The 20,711-nt window shown below is 43.0% G+C and overlaps 1 protein-coding gene across 1 annotated transcript in view; it reads left to right on the forward strand.

Annotated features, from left to right (window-relative positions):
* The window catches only part of ASAH1 (N-acylsphingosine amidohydrolase 1), a 195,080-nt gene that overhangs the window by 70,323 nt on the left and 104,046 nt on the right, over positions 1-20,711 (forward strand). Inside the window, exon 8 of the mRNA XM_085641989.1 lies at positions 5,452-5,596. Coding sequence (XP_085498115.1) covers positions 5,452-5,596 — 145 coding nt within the window. The remainder of the gene's footprint in view (positions 1-5,451; positions 5,597-20,711) is intronic.

A 20,711-nucleotide genomic window follows, 5' to 3' on the forward strand; every position in this document is an offset into this window, starting at 1 on the left:
AACAAAATAGTACACTTGGCAACAAAAGGCAGTCTTTTCAGTCCTCCTTTCGACAGTGGACAGGAAAACTGAATTCTGACTCATTTCATTTGTTTTTGTTTGGAATGCAAGCATTAAACTGGGAGGAGAATACTTAAATATTCTCTTTCTGCAGTTCCTTCCTAACAATTTTGGGTTCAGTGGTTCCTACTCAGGGTTTCAGTCCTCAAACAAACAATGAAAGCTGTTTTACCTGGGAGTTCCCTAGGCCGCTGGCTGATTTAGATGGCTGCTGTGCAACCTGATGTGTTTTTTGAATGAACTTCATAGATACTGATAAAATATTTTGGGATTGTGACCTGATGTGGTGTTGTGCTCAATATGGATATATAATTTTGTCCTGCCCTACCACTTGACGTGCCTAGGAGAATTAGGTTTCATGTAAGATATGTTCAATGGAAGGTTGCTTGAATTTGAATTCACCATTATTCAGTATAATTGTTGAGGTGTTTACCAATTTATATTAGAAGATGGGCATTAACTTGTAGTGTAGCTTCAGGTTGCAGCAGATGTTTGTCTCTTCTGATTTGAAAGTTGTGTGAAGTTGTAAAGGGGTTTGACAACTTCTATATACCAGAAAAGAGTAATGGTTCATTGCTATGATAATGTATGCATGAGGTGCAAGCCAGACCTTTGGGATGTACGATGGTTCCGTCAAAGCGTTATACCACATTGCTAGGTGTAGATGCAACGGGGTGTGGAACACTAGCCCTTTGACATACTGTACTAGTCACATGAGAATGTTTCCACTTCTTTTCTCTGGAACCCAAGGTGAGTGGTTAATCTAGCGTTTATTGATGTTGTTGATTACTTGGATTAATCTTTTGCTATCAAAAAATATATTCCACACATTTGCTCCATTTTCTTTGTAGAAGGTTAAGGGGTTAGGTGTGATCATTAGTTGGGGCACAGGATGGTGGGATTAACAGATAGGCTGGAGGAGAGTTAGTATTGTTTGCAGAGGTATGATTTCACAGAAGTGGAGGCTGTTGTGTATGGAATGAGGTGTGGGCATTTCAGAGAAATAAAAAAATGAAGATTAAGGAAAACATGCAAGTGACTTAGAGTAGACTGTACTCTGCGAGAGGAGGCATGCAGAGTTTGGCGAGTAGAGGCTCAGTCTAAAGAAAACGAGAATAGGTAACAGTCAGACCTTTTAAGTCAAGGTCAGTTTTTCATGTAGGGCTTTAGGAATATTGAAGAGGCTTTTTGAGATAGCATTACATTTGAGTGTGGGTAACTAGAAAAGCAATGTTATTTACAAATGAGAGAGTGCTATTTTAGGTATGTTGTTGACACTAGAGAATGGTAAACGGTCTGTCCCTCTGCTAGACTACCTCTAGACCTTTACTTCTGCAAGAACAGCTGATCTGTTCAGGGAGTGTTAGTGTAAAGTAATGGCTGGAATAATGGGGCAGGGCAATATCAAGAGCGTTTGACTACGCTGGTAAGAAGTAGCAACCATGTAATAATAACAATATGAAAGAACATACAGGGATGAGTTGGGGGAGGGAGGGAATGGGTCTGATGGGGAGGTGGTAGTGGGGAGTGGGGAGTAGTTGAGGTGGGATGGCGGGCCCTGACCACCTATACTTTGGACTGGGCTAGTGGGAAGGTCCTGTTGATTTAGGAGAGGTGAGGCCCCTGTATTGCCTTGACCAGGGGGAGGGAATGCATCGAGAGTGGGAAAGGGGTAGTAGATGGGGGCACACTGACAGAGGGTGGGGGGGGGGGGAAGGGATCGGGTGGGACGGTGGAGTGGAAATGCTGGTAAATGTGGGTATTTCCTGAATGGGAGGGGGGTGAGAATTGATTGCTGTATTGATGTGTTGGAAAAATAATAAAAAAATGTTTCAACAAAAAAATGAAAGAACATACAGGGAAAACAATACTAACAGAGTGGATGTCTTCTGATGGTCACCTTTAAAGTTTGGCTCACAGTTTGTATTACAAAATCAAGTATGCAGTATACTTTTATGGGAATGTCTTAGGTTCATAACAGTTAATGATCTTTGGGAAGAAGCTGGACCTGATCTCAGCTTCCCCAGGAGACCAGTGTTTAATCTTGGGGCCATCGTTTAATCTCCATGTGATCAGTGCTTCAGTGCCCTCCTCAACCAAATTATCAGTTGTAGGGAAAGATAGTGTGTCTGTCTACACAACTCCTGACCAGTTCTGATTTTGCCACTAAAGATACATTTTAGTGTATTTTCTCTGTAGTGAGCACAGTTTTCCCTAGAACAAACCAAGGTTTCTTTGAGAAGGCCTCCAATTATAGATGCACATAAGGGCTCAAGTGAGGACTTGTCTACATTGGCAGTGCCTTATTTTGGTGACATCCTGTTGGGACAAGAAGGTCCTGTACATGGTATATGGAGATGTCCCCCTACCCTGAATGCCCAACTGTATGTGAAACTGGCATCCCAACTATTATTTTGAAGTAGCATCACTCTGTCTAGCATGCATGGAGGCCTAGACCTGTACCTGAAAATGCAAGGTTCAGGGCCTATCTGTTGACCTGGAAGGATGCACCAAGTGTGTCTTCTTGGGAGACGGTGGACTACTGGCCCTTTCCTGGGTGTATCACATAAAACAGAGGTGGGTCCTTATTGTGTTTCATGAATCTGTAGTGTAGCCGGACCTTTTTTCTTGTGACAGGGATAACATGGTCTACAGACCCCTGTTGTGTAAATTTCAGCATTTATGTGAAACCCAGAATCTGGCAACAACATCCTTTGTGCATGTCATGTGTGTGTGCTGCTATTGTCAGCATGTGACACATTTATGGTAGCAAGACGGTGTATGTGTATACACCAGCCTTCTCCAACGAGTAGCTTGTGAGCTACTGGTAGCTCTCCTGCTCTCTGTAAGTAGCCGTCATGTGACCAGTCCAACCTACAAAATTAGAAGGTTTTGATTTGTTAAATTAATATATGTACACCAAAATCGAAAAATGTGCATTTGAGATGAAAATGAGTACCTCTCCAGAAACTCATAAGCTGTTTTGGAAGAAAAACGGTTGAATATAAAAATATATTTTAAGCTGATATTTGTTTAATAAATCACACAGAGTTGGGAAGATTTGTTAGTAATAAAATTAAATTGGTGCCTGGAGCATTGCCCAAATAGATGTTATGTATTACACATGTAGAGGCATTTCACATTGAGAAAGCATTTTTTACAATACTGGCAGCATCCCTGCCTGATGCTCTGAGTTTATTACGGCTAGCAATCTTTCTTACAGTCACTTTGCAAACCTTTCTGATGTGGTCACTATTAAAACTCTAATAATATTAGTAGCTCTGGGTGATTTTAATTCAACATAAGTAGCTCTTCTACTAGTAAAGGTTGGAGACCCCTGGTTTACACGTCCATGTGTACTGAGGCCGGTGGGATCCATTTGGATGTTCCAGGTTTAACATGGTTCAAGATGGAGGATGAAGGTATTTCCCCAGACAATAACAGTGTATTGCCGTCCACTCCTGCAGTTGGAGGGTGGAGACCCAGAAAATGAAGTGTTGAGGATGGAGGCAGGGCTGTTATTAGAAATTCCATTAAGACTTTTTTTTAGCAAAGGACAGCTGACTACTATTTCCTGAACACTGACATGATGGTTGGTAACATTATGAGGGTTGGAACTGCAGTTTCTGTTGCTCAGCAAGGAATCTTGGAGCCAGGTCTGCCCTTTTGTCTGTCCCTATTTACTTCTTCAGGATGACTGATGACAGCCAGGTGCCAAGATCACACACGTGCCCATATTATGAGCACTCCTGCTTGTAGCCAGGCCCAATTCTACCTGCTACGAGAGCCATCACTGTCTGCAAAGACTATGTTTGGAGAGCAGTCTGGCAAAGGCAGCTGAAAAAAAAACACCCCAAACTGGTTCTGCATAGTGAGGTATGGATCCACATCCCATCTGTAATTTATAGTTCTTATAACTTATTAGTGAAGTGTGGGTGTTCAGATCTGGGATGGGAAGGTTAAAGGGATTGCAGCAGTGGGCAATTTTATATCAGTTACAAGTTTTTAAATTACTGCCGCAATAAGTAGTTTTTGTTAACTTCAGGTGAAGTATTGAGATGTATCCCTCGTGTGAATAATTGTTTTCACCACAGACTTTCAGTTCTCCATGCCGCCCGTACAATACCATCACCTGTTCATTTTGGCTCCAATATACCATGCACCTGCTTGAGTTTTCACACAGCATAACTTAAGCCTCTGGCATTCTGTGCCTCTTTGCCCCTAAATGCCCACTATCCCTTATTCTGAAAAGACTGGTGCAAATAACAATAGTATCTGGCAAAGCCTCCGATGAGAAGTAGTGGGTCAGTGCTTCCTAACTGTTTCAAAAAGGAATAAATAACCTAAGCCGAAGTGAAACAACACCACAAACAAGAGAGTAAAATGTTGGTCATGAAATTAAACTCTCCACAAAGAAGAATGGTACAGATTTCTACAGACTTTGTGGTTGTAAAGTGTTCTGGGCAACCGTTGTCTGTGTGTGTGATATAGGCTGTGTAGCTTGGAATATTTATCTGCTATCCTGTTTGAGTGGGATATGATGTGCACTTTGTGTGTCTGGGAGGGTGTTTGAGTAGGGATAGTGCAAGGTTTGCCCTGTGCTGATGGATTTGGTAGATGGTGTTGCCATATGTAGATGTGTGAGAATGTTTGGCTGTGTATGTGTTTGGTTGCTGGATGTTTGTTTCTTTGTAAATCCTCTCCATCTTGCTGTTGTGTGCATGGTCTCATTTGTTTACATGCACTTGGTTGGAATCACAGTAAAATCTTGTTTTTAGTGAGTAGATGTGTGCACCCATGATCCTATATCTTCTGATGGCATGGAGTGTGCAGCTATTGTTTTCACCCGAGTCCCTGTTCGTCATGTTGGTCTGATGAGTGCTTCATTTTGTTAGCTAGGGTGTGGTGTATGAGCATGGGTATGTATGCTTACTTTGATGATGATGTGGTGATATATGTGAGCTGTGACAGTTGTTTGTAAAAATGGAAAGTGTATGACAAGGGTTGTGTCTTGTGTTTAGTTATGTTTGGCCTGTTTCATTGAGTCCCTTTACCATGTGAGTATGATGTAGACAGAGTTGAACTTCTTGGTGTTCTGTGTGTCACTTTCTGTCTTAATCTATCGTAGAGGTTGTCCTAAACATGTGTTATCAAAGGCTGATACCTGCCTAAATATTAACTTTATCCTCAAACTTCCAGTCGTCATTAAAGCATTGTTGCTGCCAAATTGCCAAACAGTAAGATTGCTATGAAAATGTTTGAGTGGTGTTTATAGCTCACCCATTTACCTTTCCCACCTTAGTATATTCAATTTTTATACATACATTGTACATCTAAATTTCAGAAGGGAGATTTTCATACCTTGATCTGTAATCCTTTTTATTTACACAGATGGGATATCAAAAATAATTCGTGGACAATTACTGAGCTCCTGAGGCCAATGGTAGTGAATTTGGATTTCCAGAGGAATAATAAATCTGTTTTCTTATCCACAAACTTCGCTGGATATGTGGGCATGCTAACTGGAATCAAACCAGTGAGTGTTTATTTTTCAATATATTACCCTACTGTTGATCTCTGTATCCGCTGGAATGTATCACTATGCAGGTTACCAAGGCTCTTAATACAATATTCTGACAGAGGCAAAGAGTAAAAAATAAATATATACCATATGGTTTATAAAGACTAGTACCTTTTGCTACAGTCTTTGATTTGCAGTGACTGTTGATATCAAAAATATTCTATTTTTATGAGGCATACTGTCAAGGATACGCTAACCTGAGTATCCACAACTGCTGGAGTGAAGATGACCCAACCAATCTTCCTGAGAATCGGCTCCAACCCACTATTATAGAAAAAACATAAGTGTGGCTGGTAACCCCCCAGGGAGAAAGGAGGAGGTAATCGGAGAACCACACTGGATGATGACGCTGTCGCACCTAGCACAAGGTTGTTCAGGCAGTCCCCTTTGGCAGATACTATCTATAAAGAGACAACAGCAAAAAATGCCACTTAGTATATACAAGTATGCCTGCTGAGACCCACCCACACTGACTTTATCTCTGTGTTAGATCCCTCTCTCACCAACTAGAAAGACTCTAGCAGGTATCATTGGGAGGAAAGTTAACCCCACTCGTCCTCTCTCTAAAAGGTGAGCTGCCAATATTAGGGAAATAAAGGAATCCGAGAACATAAGGCTCATCTAAGAAGTATAACGTTACTACACAAACCAAGAGCTAGAAAGACCCCCACAGTCACATATGCGCTCCCACAAGGTCCATAGACTAAATTCTTCAGTGCACTGACCGTCATGTTCTCTGTCGTAGAAATTTAGGGGTCCAATGAAAGGAAATATATTCAGCACGAGAAGGGAAAGTTCCACTGCAACCTGCGATTCACCCTAGTGGGCTAAGAGCTGGTGGCGGTTAGGCAGTGCGGCTGAAAAACACAATGCCGATATACCCTGCCAGTACCAAAGTAAATCAGAGGAAGTTCATAAGAGCAAGGCACTCGTGGTGGGCAGCAAAAAGAAACGAGACTAAAAAGCCCTGTAGGATTCCCGCACCGAGCTGCGAACGAGACAGCAGCGGAAACCACAGGATATCCAGAAATAGGGAAGCGGACCAGAAACAACAAGTAGGCCGTCGCCCTCCAAGGCATAGACTCAGGAAATAGCAAGGGGTGGAGGACGCAGGAGACTGAAGACTCAAAGTCAAGCACAGATTTCTCTCTGATTGCAGTTTTTAATATCGTGCCATGGCCCCTCCCACTAGTAATCACCCCTCAATCCTACCGGGAGGTCAGTATGAGAACAAGCATTTGCAATGCAATGGGTCTCGCATTTGCGAGCGTTTGAGCTATTGGCATTGTAAATGAAAAGGCCTTTTATTTATTGTACACCGACAGGCAAGTGATATGGTGGTTTATTAGTTCCCACAACAGCAGCTTCAAACCATTAGCCAGTAAACCATAAGTGGGTCCTAGAGAACCCAGTGGAACTGGAGCTCTAGAAGGTATTACACACATAACAGTTTACAACCTACGCCAGTTGGCTACCAGCCGCATAGCAACTGGCATGGTCAAGTTTGGTCATTACAAAGCCAATAGGTTTAGCCTACTATGCATGATCTATCGGATTTGTCAATGTTTGTTTTTTAAGTTAATACAGAGTGGGCTGCTGCGCAACACAGCTTAAAGTAAAGAAAAAAAAGAACTATGACACGCCCAGCGGTGAACAGGTCATGGACCTTTTTTTCTTTTTTAGGTTACGTGACACTGCACCCTGCACTTCTGTGCATTATGAGTAAAAACGTGCTGGGGGAATAACACAAGGGGATTGTAGGGGAGGAGGGAGCAGCAACAACAGACAGCTGGAGGATGGGGGTACAATCAACATGAGAGAGAAAGACTGACTGTAGAGTGCCATGCACTCTTAAGAGTGGATGGCAAAAAGTAAACAAAAAGAGAAACCTGCAGGAGCACATGGCCAGTGGAAGGACACTCGCCGCAAACAGGAAGCTGTACTAGGTCCAATGCTCAACCCCACTCTCAATCACAAAACTGACAAAGAATTGGCAAAGCCCATGTGACTTTAAACAGAATAGAGTGAACGGATTAGTTGACTGGGGGGAGGCTAAAAATTGGAAACTTGTTTATCAGCATGGAACATAATTAAAGTTGCCCAAAGCATCAAAACCCAAACCATCAGATTACATTTTAATATCATTCTGTGTGCACATGATATTATCCACTCCAACAAATGAGATGCAATCAAGAAAATACTTTGTGAAAAGATAGATTTGAAGTTACTCTTTCACAGGGTGCAAAAGTTTACTTGGAGGAAAAAAAACATAACTGGAGCAACGGGGTTTCGATAGTACCCTAAGTAAAGAAGAATTTGGGGAACGAAGGCTTTTCTAAGTGCTGCTAGGCTGCATTTTTGGGGGAACTGAGGCACAGGAGATAAGAAGCTTCTGATCACTGATATTATATGGGCAAGTCAGCATTAAAATTGATGCATGAGGGCCATAAGCCTAAACATAGAGCTCAAGTGCTTATACAAGCTGTGTTGGCCTCATCAATACATCAAAACGAATCCTGCGAGTGTGTTTGGGCATGTTCAACAGCAATTCTACTCTAAAACCAGGAGCTGGTGAGTTCCCATAAAAATACCAATAAAGAGTAATGAGATATCTGGTGAGGATAGCTGAGTTAGTTACATGCTTCTTTTAGAAAGGTGCAGGGTAGGAGTCTAAGCCCCATCAAGCAAGGCCAAATCAAGCATCATTCAAAGATCAGTAAATAATATTGGGTAGAAATACCAACTGTTCTTTATAACGCTTAGAACGTATAGTATGAAGCACTACATAAAAATTATCATCTACAAGTTAAGAAATGCATTTGCAGTTCAGGTACCCTACTGCTACTTCTAAACACTCCTAATTTTATACTATGGTCTCCATAATAGGTAGAGTGTGATGCGCATGCGGATGAAGGGCTACATGTATTTTCCAAAACATTACTATTAGATAATATCCAAGTTTTTGGTAGGATCCATGAAGGGGTAAAACAAGGGAGCTCCAATGCCCGCTTTAAACGAATACAATATCATTTTATCTATCAGGTCTATCTTACTCTAGAAACTCTCTGTAAGATTTACCCAGAGCGCTCCGATGCATGTCACAAAATCCAAGCCTCGGGGGCTGACTTCCTACACGTGGTATGGACATGCCCGTTAGTGCAGGTGTTTTGGGTGGAAGTTCCACAAAAAATAAGAATAGCCACAGGGTGGTAGGTCCTCAGAGATGCGCTGGAAGTAATATTGGGTCTTTTACTAACGCCGAAAAACTGAAACTTGAGCAGGAAATTTGTGATTTTGGGCCTAATACTTGCAAAGAGACGCATTGCCATTGAATGGCAAAAACCGTCGTCCCCATTGATAGACCGGTGGCTGAAAGACATGAATGAATGGGCAATAGTCGAGAGAGTCCGAATGGCGCATGTTCGGAGGCGAAAAACTAGAGGACGACCTACAGGCATGGTCGATGATGATAACCGACTTAACACCCCCTAGAGTAGAGATGTCGCAGACGGAAACACACAGCACACAGACTATGGGGAACTCACAACCGGAGATTAATGGAACAAGTGGCTCAGTACACAGAGACCGCATATGGAGGACAGGGAATTCAGTAGATGAACAGGCTGCCGACTAGGGGAGGGTGTGGGAGTTGTTGTTGTTGTTTATTGTTGACAGTATGAAGCAACGCTCTGGAAGGCTGTTGATAAAGATAGGGTTTAACAAGTGGTATTGTACAAACAGTAAGATGCAAACTGTAAAGTCTACAACTTATACTTGTGAAATAGTTGCATTTATGTATGTTCTCTTTATTGAAAATGCCAATAAAGTATATTAAAAAAAAATATATATATTAACTTCACACCATTTATGCCTTCCCCGTCCTAACAACAATGGCATTAGTGAAGTAAGAGGCAAGTCAGTTGGTCATCAGACCTACGTAACCAAAGCCAATGTGTTATAGTGGCTGATTACTTGTCAAAGTGAGTCTTTTACATGATACTACTATGGCTAAGATAATACACCGGTATTAGGAGACTTTTCGTAATGATCGGTTGCTAGCAGAAATAATAATGGGGAATTATTGTGGGGGAAAAGGAGACCTTTGCCAAGCTGCACTGCATATTATACACTACATTAAAACCTTATTACCAACAGGGGAATTGACCCATGGCACAAACGAACAGCCTAATTACCGGAGCAGTTCAGCTGCCAGTGGCTATTACTTTGAACGCAAGTGTGGTTTCTGCAGAACAGGAGTACTCGCAGAATACTATAAATTTGAAACAATGACACTGGTCTGGAACTCTTGCCAAGGCTGAAGCCATGGTGGTTGTATTTTAACAGGAAGAGTTACAGAGAGGAACATAGTGAGGAGTCTTCGTAGGAATAATGGCTAGGGCTCCAATATGGGGAAGTTGGTAAAAAGTCATTGTTATTCTTAGATGACGGGTTGACATTTTCCCCAGTCGGCAACAGCAGTACTCAGCAGATATGAAGCTTGAATTATATCTACTATAGAGTGCCACATTAAACCACACATACGGCAGTGAATAAATCACAACTGCAAGAATAACATTGGCGTTGAACTGGGAGCATTAATCAAATTAACAATGCATCCAGAATGTTTAACGTATAAGGGAGCAACTGCTACAACATTTCAAGATTGGTGTAAATGTCACTGATCTGCAACTATTCTGGTTTGTAACCAAAGCCAAAAAGAGTTCCAGAGATTACACGTTTTTGTTTTATTTCCAGTTCACTACTTTTGAAAGTACCAAAGACTACCAGTCACTTCATTATAACAAGCAAATTAAGTATTAAGCCACTGACCTCAGCTCAGTGAAATATCGTGCAGAAGGCAGACCCAGGGCAAGCCAAGCATCTAGAATGAATGAAAATAATTCACAGAAAGAGTGCAGGGAGCGGGGCAGAGGGATTAAAAGAGATCACCTTCACTGGAGAGGAAGAGGTATCAGCAATTATCCAACGCACAGAATACACAACCAGTCTTGATTACAGGGGAAAACAGTGGTGCCAGAAGTGCTGGTTACAGGGAGTGTGCGCAATGCGCTGAGGGGAGTGGAAACGGAAAGGAGCTGAAAACATTGCTGAGGAAAAAACAAAAATAAAACTTATTGCTTCACATGCAAACCATGCTTTTCTAAATGTAAAAGTGGACTCCGTGCTCAGTGCATGGTGCCCGTGCACATAAAAGTTATGAACATGGCGGCCGCAATAGTATTAAAATCAGCGTACAATCGATTATGCTGAAGCAGTTAGCTTAACAGAAATTGCTTCAGGCTGCTGCCCACTGGCACCTCCTCATGCACCCTAACGCAGGCAAATGAAAGAGCCCCTTATCTTCAAGAGGCGCGCAATGGGAACAATCACCCAGTAACATTAGCATGATTTTAAAACGAGTAGGCCCTAAAAAACCTAATACACAACTACAGCGTAAGGAAACTGTAGTTGGCCGGTGCTCCTGAACTAAAAAACAGAAGTGAAGTATCGAAGCGTCACCAATAAGAAGCAAGGAGATGCAATTGACGCAGCAGTGAACCAGTTAAAGCAGAAGGCGGGATTACACTCTGTATAGAGAGGTTACAGCAGGTCTTGCAGACAGCGCATGTGCGCTGATGTTTGACCTTAAAAGGGCCCAACACAAAGTCATAGGTAAAAAGAGGTTTGAGCTCAACTAAAATACACCATCAGAGAACCACAACTGACGCCCTGTACTGTCTTTCCTAAACAGAATGCTAACTGTGCGCCTGTTGTGCGGGGTGTTACACATACCTTCAGTCTGTCTTATTAGTATAATGTTTTCTTTTTCTGCTAGATTCCTGTGGTCAAAAACAGATTTATGAGTTTTAATCCTGGCTATAGAGAGACAGGGATGTGGAATTCCTATAGCCCGACACCCAGGACATATTGTTTGGGGTCAAGGGCAACAACTTTCCCTGTTTATTTTGTCCTTGGGACAAGTAGGCCCAACTCCCTACAGCACAAACCCTTTGGTTGTCAGTTTACAGTACCACGTTATGGATCAGGGAAGGGCAACGTCTGCAGTTAAGGTAATGTTTGTGTCCATGTGTTAATGCTGTTCAAACTTGTATTTATGGTTCATTATTGCAAAGCCTTTATTTACTAGGGTGAGCACTCTAAGGAAATGTTGCAAGCTCGGACTGCACTACTGACACTGGTTCCAGTATAAAATGTGTATACAAGTTTTCAAAGTTTTGCAATATGAGGCTGTGTATAATGCTCCCAGAATGCTCTCCGATTAGATGCAAGATGCAAGCATTTGCAGAAGCTTGAAAGCAAGGTTAATGATTCTTTGCTTTCAAAATAAAATGTTCACAAAAAATGCAATTAGGAAAGAAAACATTTCACTAAACTACAGTAACATTATAGGTACCATATCTTTGCAGCATCATTTAGTAAAATGTGTTGATATATGCTAGTATTTCCCCAAAATATTAATAATGGAAAACCAGTGCAACCAGTTTCAATAAGATTATGGGAAACAAAAATAAACGAGCATTGGAAGTGCCAGTAAGTCTGAAATTGATGGTCAAACTTTTGGTTTTGTCAATGTGTGACTTGTTTGGCATGTTTTTTTGTAAAACCTTATTGGTGTGGGAGCTGCCAGGCCCTCACCATTATAACAAACATTTGCAAAAACAAAAAATGTTTTTGGTCTCAAGCACACATTGCCACAGTAGTTCCTGGCACTGAACAAAACTACTTTGTATACTGATATACACCTTGTGAAAGAGCAGAATGCTGTCACTCACAGTGAAGCCAGCCGATGGAGATGGAGAGACAGAATTTTAATGAATGCAAAAGGTCATGGTTAACGCCAGACCTACTTTAGGGCCCAATCAATAAAGAAAGTCTCAAAAGTGCACCCAAGGTATATGTCCTTGCATTAAGTGCAGACAAATGGCTTTCGTGAAGTCACAAGAATTTACAGAAGTAGGCCAAGAAATAGTACTCCTAGAAAATATTTGCGAACTGCATTTTGGCATGAGCAAATTTGCATGTGTATATTTGCTCATGAGAATAACTGAGTGTTTGCCAGTTCACTTTCACTCCAACCACTATTTTCCCGACTGTGGAAGATGTTTTACGTCTGCCATTGTCAGGAGAAAATTTCCAAACTTTCTCCGTATGGGAAAAGTTTAGAGAAGAGTTGGCGAAAACCCTTAAAACATGCAAGTTAGTATGTTTATACAGACTCAAAGGGATGTTCCAACCCTGGAACTACTGCTTACCACTACCTTCAGCCCCAGTATGTAGATCTGCAGAAACATGGCAACATTAGGGAATTGCTAGTATTCCAACCCTACCATGGAATGAGCTCTGGCTTAATCAGAGACGCTATATCATAGATCTTATATAATGAGATTGCTGCATAATGTGTTGCTGCATTACATGGTATAAAAAGGGACAAGTGGATTTTGTTATAGGACATGTAGATTTATGAAGCAACATGCCCCATGGCCAAGTAGATATTGTATTAAATTCCACACCCCTGGAGGGATTTGGTTATTTTCCAGACTTCATATTATCTTTTGATAGGAGAGACGTAGATGATGTGGGTTTGGTATGTGTTTTATTCTTGTTTATCATTGTCTGTTGTCCTAGAATTAAGGTTTTACTACTGAATAATTGAGTTATGCCATTTCACCATTAGAATATGGCATAGCAATAAAGAAAGTGTCCTCGCAGCTCCCAATTTTAGGTTACAACAGTTAATGCAGATCAGAATTGTTATGTGCGCGGGTTAGGTCCATGTAACTTAGCTGCACATTTTCTTACATTGTCCTCTCTCTGCACAATAACATTACTGCTATGACTTTTAACACATATTTTGTGCGTGACAATGTTGGATTAGTTTCTCTGAAACTACTTCTGTCTATACATCTGGCTACGCATAACATTCAAGGCCTTTACGCACAAATGTCAATCAATCAATCAAGGAATTTGTAGAGCGCGCTACTCGCCCGTAAGGGTCTCAAGGCGCTGGGGGGGGGGTCGCTACTGCTTGAACAGCCAGGTCTTGAGTTGTTTCCTGAAGGGGAAATGGTCGTGGGTCAGCCGGAGGTGGCTGGGGAGGGAGTTCCATGTCTTGGCTGCCAGATAGGAGAAAGATCTTCCTCCGGCGGTGGCCTTGCGAATTCGTGGGATGGTGGCAAGGGCGAGGCTGGCGGAGCGGAGCTGGCGGGTTGGTGTGTAGAATGCGAGTCGGTTGTTGAGGTATCTGGGGCCCGCGTTGTGGAGAGCCTTGTGTGCGTGGGTGAGGAGTCGGAATGTGATTCTTTTGCTGATGGGGAGCCAGTGCAGATCTTTCAGATGGGCAGAGATGTGGCTGTGGCGGGGGATGTCCAGGATGAGTCTTGCCGAGGCGTTCTGTATGCGCTGTAGTCTTTTCTGGAGCTTGGCTGTGGTTCCGGCGTAGAGGGTGTCTCCGTAGTCCAGGCGGCTGGTGACAAGGGCCTGGGTGACCGTCTTCCTGGTTGCGGTGGGGATCCATCGGAAGATTTTTCGGAGCATGCGCAGGGTGTTGAAGCAGGATGCTGAGACGGCGTTGACTTGCTTGGTCATCGTGAGGGAGGAGTCCAGGTTGAAGCCCAGGTTGCGTGCGTGGTCTGTGGGTTTGGGGGCGGTGCCCAGGGCGGGTGGCCACCAGGAGTCGTCCCAGACAGAGGGGGATGGTCCCAGGATGAGGACTTCATCCATTCCGCGACGTCTCTCATCCCTTCCTGGAGGCTGGTTCTGGCGGTGTTTGGGTCGTTGGTGAGGGAGAGGATCAGCTGTGTGTCGTCGGCGTAGGAGATGATGTTGAGGATGTGTTTGCGTGCGATGGTTGCGAGGGGGCTCATGTAGACGTTGAAGAGGGTGGGGCTGAGCGAGGATCCTTGTGGGACGCCGCAGATGACTTCGGTAGCCGCGGACAGGAACGGGGGGAGGCGGACTCTCTGGGTTCTTCCGGCGAGGAACGAGATGATCCACTCCAGGGCCGCGCCTTGGATTCCGGTGACGCTGAGGCGTTGTATCAGGGCGTGGTGGCATACCGTGTCGAAGGCTGCTGAGAGATCCAGGAGGATGAGGGCGGTGGTTTCCCCGTTGTCGAGCATTGACCTGATGTCGTCGGTAGCTGCGATGAGGGCGGTCTCGGTGCTGTGGTTTGCTCGGAAACCGGACTGTGACGGGTCGAGGGATCCGTTTGTCTCGAGGAAGGCGGAGAGTTGTTTGTTGACCGTCTTCTCGATGACTTTGGCAGGAAAAGGGAGGAGCGAGATGGGTCGGAAGTTCTTGAGGTCCGTGGGGTCCGCGGTGGGTTTTTTCAGGAGGGCGCTGATCTCGGCGTGTTTCCAGCTCTCTGGGAAGGTGGCGGATGTGAAGGAGCTGTTGATGACGTCCCGGAGTTGGGGTGCGATGATGGAGTCCGCTTTGTTGAAGATGTAGTGTGGGCATGGGTCTGTAGGGGAGCCGGAGTGGATGGTGCTCATTGTGCGGGCGGCGTCTTCGGTGCTGACCGGGGTCCAGGCGCAGAGGGTGGCGGTTGGGTGCGCAGGTTCGGTGGTTGTGTGCGTGGTCTGAGTGCTGAAGCTGTTGTGTATGTCGGCAATCTTGCGGTGGAAGAACGAGGCGAGTGAGTCGCAGAGGTCTTGCGAGGGTGTAATGGCGTTGTTGCAGGCGCTGGGGTTGGAGAGCTCTTCGACGATGCTGAAGAGTTCCTTGCTGTTGTGGGTGTTGTTGTCCAGACGTTGTTTGTATGTTTTTCTCTTGGTGGTGCGCATCAGTTGGGGGTGCTTGCGGGTGGCGTTCTTGAGGGCTGTCATGTTCTCTGTTGTCTGATCCTGGTGCCAGGTTTTCTCCAGGGAGCGGCGGGTTTTCTTCGAGTTTATGAGGTCGTCAGTGAACCACGGGGCTTTCTTGCTGTGGGGTCTGCTGGGTGGTTTCTTCAGTGGTGCGAGTTCGTCGACACAGTTGGCGAGCCATTATGCGAGGTTGCGGGCAGCTTCGTTGGGGTCCGTCGTGATGGTGGGAGGGTTCAGGCTGAGGGAGGTGGTGAGCTGGTCGGCGGTGATGTCATTCTATCTTCATCCACGGGGCGACAGGGCTAGCTACATATTCAGAAGCTTGCTAATCTATACGTACATTGTAAGGATGCTTTTTATTATAAGTAATAAGCATCTCGTAGAATTAGCAGAGGAGGCACTTCAGCTGACACTGAGGGTCCTAGCATGCTGAGATTTCACCACACAGCGGTCTGACATCTCCTTCATGGGTGTCCACTTCGTGACCAGGACGGGGTCCTACATTCTCTCCTGCCAGGTAATGAGGTTGGATCATCCCTATGGGGAATTATTGGCTCTACACCTACACACACTCTAGACGTACACAGAGTAGGGTTTGCTTAGTGATTAAAGTTCTCTGGTGCTGGCCATGTTATAACAGAGGCTGAATTATCCCCACCTTTCTTCCACTCCTGTCAATTCTACTCCTCCCTTCACTGTTCTTTTGAGCTTATTCATAGGCAGTTGACCTGGGAGTTAAGTGAATGTGGCAACAATATCATTTGCTAATGTTTTTCAATAGTAAATTCTCTGAAAAGAACTGCTTCCTGAAGGTAAGCATCCAGGTTAATGGCCTCGCTCCTAACTCATGAACTATTGGTCATCTGGTTGTGGCTCCTCCCCAGCTAAAGCAAGCTTCAAAGTAGTGACAAATATAGGAGAGCGCTCTAACAATTTGTGTTATTGGTGAGTGTTAACATTAAAATGGGATTCATCTCCAGTGTTTTGCACAAGAAAACTGCACTGTACAGTAAGTGTAGCTTAAAAATATAATGCAGTTCCATTTTAAAGAGAATTATGTTCTCTTTTATTTGCTCTGAGCATTGAACCTTTTGCAGTACGCATTAGAGCAGACATAGATATATGGGACATCACATTTGGACAGCACATGCATAACATTTCCTGGTTAGTGGATGATATCCTATTTATCTGAATAAAGCTGAGCACACTCCTTGCCAGTTTTTCAGACTAGGATGTGACACTATGAAAACAAGTGCAGGTTTCAAAATAACCTTTTGAAATCAAAAATCCAGAATTTAATTTGATCCCTTAAGATGTTCAGATGCCTTTCAGATGGGCGGCCTGCTGTGTTACATGCCTCAAGTTAATATCACTTCAGTTTCTGCGTAAATCCATAGGGTTAATTATTGGAAACTCCTACAATCCCTCTGCAGCCAGTACTGCAAATGGTCAACCATTTTTCTCTTGTGGCTGTGCAAGATATATTGAGTTAAAATCAATGTACTACGAGGGTTCTTTTATCTATTCCAAACCCTATGTGTCCTGGTATGTAGCAAATACTTTGTGGGACTCAAGAAGATGACTGAAGTTTTTCTGGAAAGGGCGGAGAACAGGCTTGTGAACCGAAAAATGAACTAATTTACAAGAGGTCTGGCGCTTCTAGACTTCCCCACCTGCTACAGAGCTGCATAACTGTGATATCTCTTGGATTGGTCCTTTAGAGAGACTTATAAGCTATGGTCGCACATGGACCTCACAATAGTGGGTAGAACTATCTGGGACTATCTGGGACATAGTGTAGAAACCTAAACTAGATGGAACCCCTGAGTGCTTAAATAGGCACTCCCATTAACAATATGGGACACTCTCATGAAACGTTTACACTAAACATCTTTCAGCTTGCCACCCATCCCTATCAATAACAAACCAGCTATCATTAGCACTTGAAACGTTTAATAAATGAAGGAAGAGAGAACATCTAACCATATTGGACATGTTCCGTGCCATTGAGGTGTTATCTTTTGAGACATGCAAACAGATGTTTCACCTGGATAAAACTGAGCATTACCATTATAAAGAACTACAACATTGGGTGTTTAACCCAGTTGTCAGAAAGGTTGCTACCAAAGACTCAATCCTGAATGGAAAATGTGTGACTATTGTTGGTGTACTTTTGGAAGCAACACCTGTGACGCTCCACCCATGTACAGCAAAATGGGGTGACATATTAATGAGGGACCTGGGAGATCGAGAATGCAAACACCTGTAGAATGCCAGAACTGCAACATCATCTTGGGGAGGGAGTACCAGGATCAAATCAATATTGGCTGATTTCTCTGCAGCCACATTGCATACATTATTTCCACAAACTAGTGCTCCACGTTGGAGGGACTGTGGCTTATTGGAAGGCTTTAGACACATAAGGTGGGACTGTCCTTGCATTAGACCTTTATGACAAATTCTGGTTGCCATGAAAATGATCTCTTCCAATATCCCATTCCCTTCAGATGCCGCCATTGAGTTGAAGGGCCTATGTAGTTCCCTCATAAAATATCAGACCAACGTTGACTGCATCTTAATGAGGAACAGTGTAGGGGTGCCGAAAATTGTGTTTGCTTCATACTGAAAGAAGAGAGGGATTCCCTGTCCATCACACACAGGGCATCGGTGACGGTGGGCAGTATTGGCTGTGGAAAGGCTCTCAAAGGCACACACTGACCACTATAAAATTTTGTACGGACGAGGCCATCTATCCTACCTTTCACAAGCTGCCTGACAGTCTCCTTTCCTCGAAGATTGCAGCCCCTGATTTTTTTCATGGACTAGATCCCAATGTATGTTGGTTCCATTGTGTAGCCTTCGTGCCCTAAGGGTAAGTCTAGTGTAGAACTGTGAAATGCAATGCCATATATAAGATTTTGTTTTCTTTGTCTTTGCTTCCCCACATATGGACTTGAGTTTACTATCAAGTTTGCTGGCCTGATGTCTCCAATGAATTTTGTTAGAGGTTATAGTGGCGGGAGGGTGATTAGGGAAGAAAATGTGTCTTCTTTGGAGATGTTTCTTTTTTTGAACATCTGGTTGCAGAAGACCTCTCAGCGACATGTTGACAGCTGACATGGAAAGCAGCTTCCCCCATTGTTTCCTTTGGCTTTTTGTTTTGTCTCTCTCATATTTATTTTTTTACTTTATATTCAATGGTTTTATTTGTTTTCGCCCGTCCATCTAGTCTTTGTCTCCCCGTGAAGCATAGCCTGTTTACCATCTCTCTGATTGGCTACTTTCATCCATCAACAAGTGTCTGCTTTTCAGGAACTTTAAAATTGCATGTGTTTTCTGTGTTTTCCCAGGTTCCTTGAAAAACAAGGAGAGGGGCTCATTAACGTCCAAAGAGACAGAGCACCAAGAACTGTATAGTTAAAAAGATTTCTCCCTTTGGACTAGTTAAGCGGATTTAACAAAACTCACCCACTTACACCAATCAGTCAGATTCACCGATACCAAACTCTCATACAATACAGACCACGGATGAGATGTGGAAAAAATTACCCTAGAATTTTTGTTTTCATATATTAAAAATCTCACCATGTTTATTGGCACATTAAGAATCTCATTACAACAATAAATGATACAAAAAATTATAATATCATAAATTTAAAAAAAATTAAAAATACTTGTCAGTGTACAGAAGGCAAGTACAGTATTAAAACAATATTCAAAATCTCATACATAGATGACACTGAAACATCATGTGGAAGGAAAGACAACAACTGACACAAAGATTGTATCTTGACAGTGTTAATTTGTGACCAATGTGGACAAAAAGGGAACTGGGGATAATTCACCCTAATTTCTAAAGTTCTTGTCCCAGAACAAATTAAACCAAATGCTAGTGCGTCGACGCGTTTCGGTGGTATAGAATCATAGGAACCACCTTCTTCAGGACTAGCAATACTTTTTCTCCATTAGTCAATGTTAATGATCATTCCTTGGATCGTATCGTGATTGCAAAGACTGGCCACAGCCAACTAGACTTTGAGGCGACTGATATCGCAGTAATGGTATATTTCTTTCTTGGGTGTTCTGATGGGGTCTCCCTTCATTCGCTGATCTGTTCAGTCGGTAGGCCCCAGAAGGTAGCACAATCAATAATTTAAAAACCCTAGCTCGTATTTGTGGCAATAATTATTCGTCATCTAATAGAGACGTCTTATAGAAACGATGATGGTTCACTTTTTCCGAATATATTATTCAGTAGGCTCGATAGCTCTACACTGACGCAACTATGGCTGACGTCTAACGTGTCCCAATCGTTTCCCAGGTTCTACATTTCTTTTCATAACATTATAAAAATGTCACTTTCAACAACTTTGCCCTTCGAACTCCTCTGATCTACATTTTTATACAGCTTCACCCTTCAAGCCACTCTCCTATGCGCTTTACCTTCATGTTGCGCCTTCCCTTGTTCATTTGCTTCCACCACCATCCACATTGTTGTGTCTGCGTTTGCATTTATCCCCCACACCCTTGTTGCTTTCACCTGTCCTCCATGTTGCACTCCCCACTCTCCTGTTGCTTCCATGTGCTCCACGATTTCGCCTTCTGTTCTTTCTTGGTTTGATATGTTGATGCTGGAGTGAGTAAGAACATTTCCTTTTGTTTAACTACTTTGCAGTCTCCGACTTTTTGCAGATGGTAGAAAAAATGTACACCCCTCAACTGAAATGGCGTACTGTATCAAACAAAAATGCTAATATAGGAAAGAACACAGCATCAGTAACAGTTGCTGCTTTAAGAGTCGGGTACAGCAGGAAGCACACCAGATCCTATTAGGAAAGTTTCTAGCGCCAATAACACCCACTGCTGTAAAAGAAAAAAAAAACAGGGCATCTTCTCAATTTAATTAATTTAAACCTTCCATACATGCTGTCTGCCAATACGTTAGAAGCGTTATGGTCTAACTTAATTTAATCCAATTGACGCAGTACTCTTACCCAGATATTATCCAGTATATTTTCTAACCACTCTTCATTCCAGCATCTGACAAACAATTACACTTTTAGAACAAGGTAATCAGTTGTCTTCGAGTAATAAACAAACATTGCACTACTCCTGAAAATCATCCAGCAATATGTCCAACCTATTTTGTATGTTTTTTAACATGTTATATGTATTTTCCAAAGTTAAATATTAAGTCAGAAAAAAATGATAAAATGTAATCCTGTGATCACACATCTTTATTA

This window comes from Triturus cristatus, chromosome 2_2 (genome assembly GCF_964204655.1).
Source record: "Triturus cristatus chromosome 2_2, aTriCri1.1, whole genome shotgun sequence".
Lineage (NCBI taxonomy): Eukaryota > Metazoa > Chordata > Amphibia > Caudata > Salamandridae > Triturus > Triturus cristatus.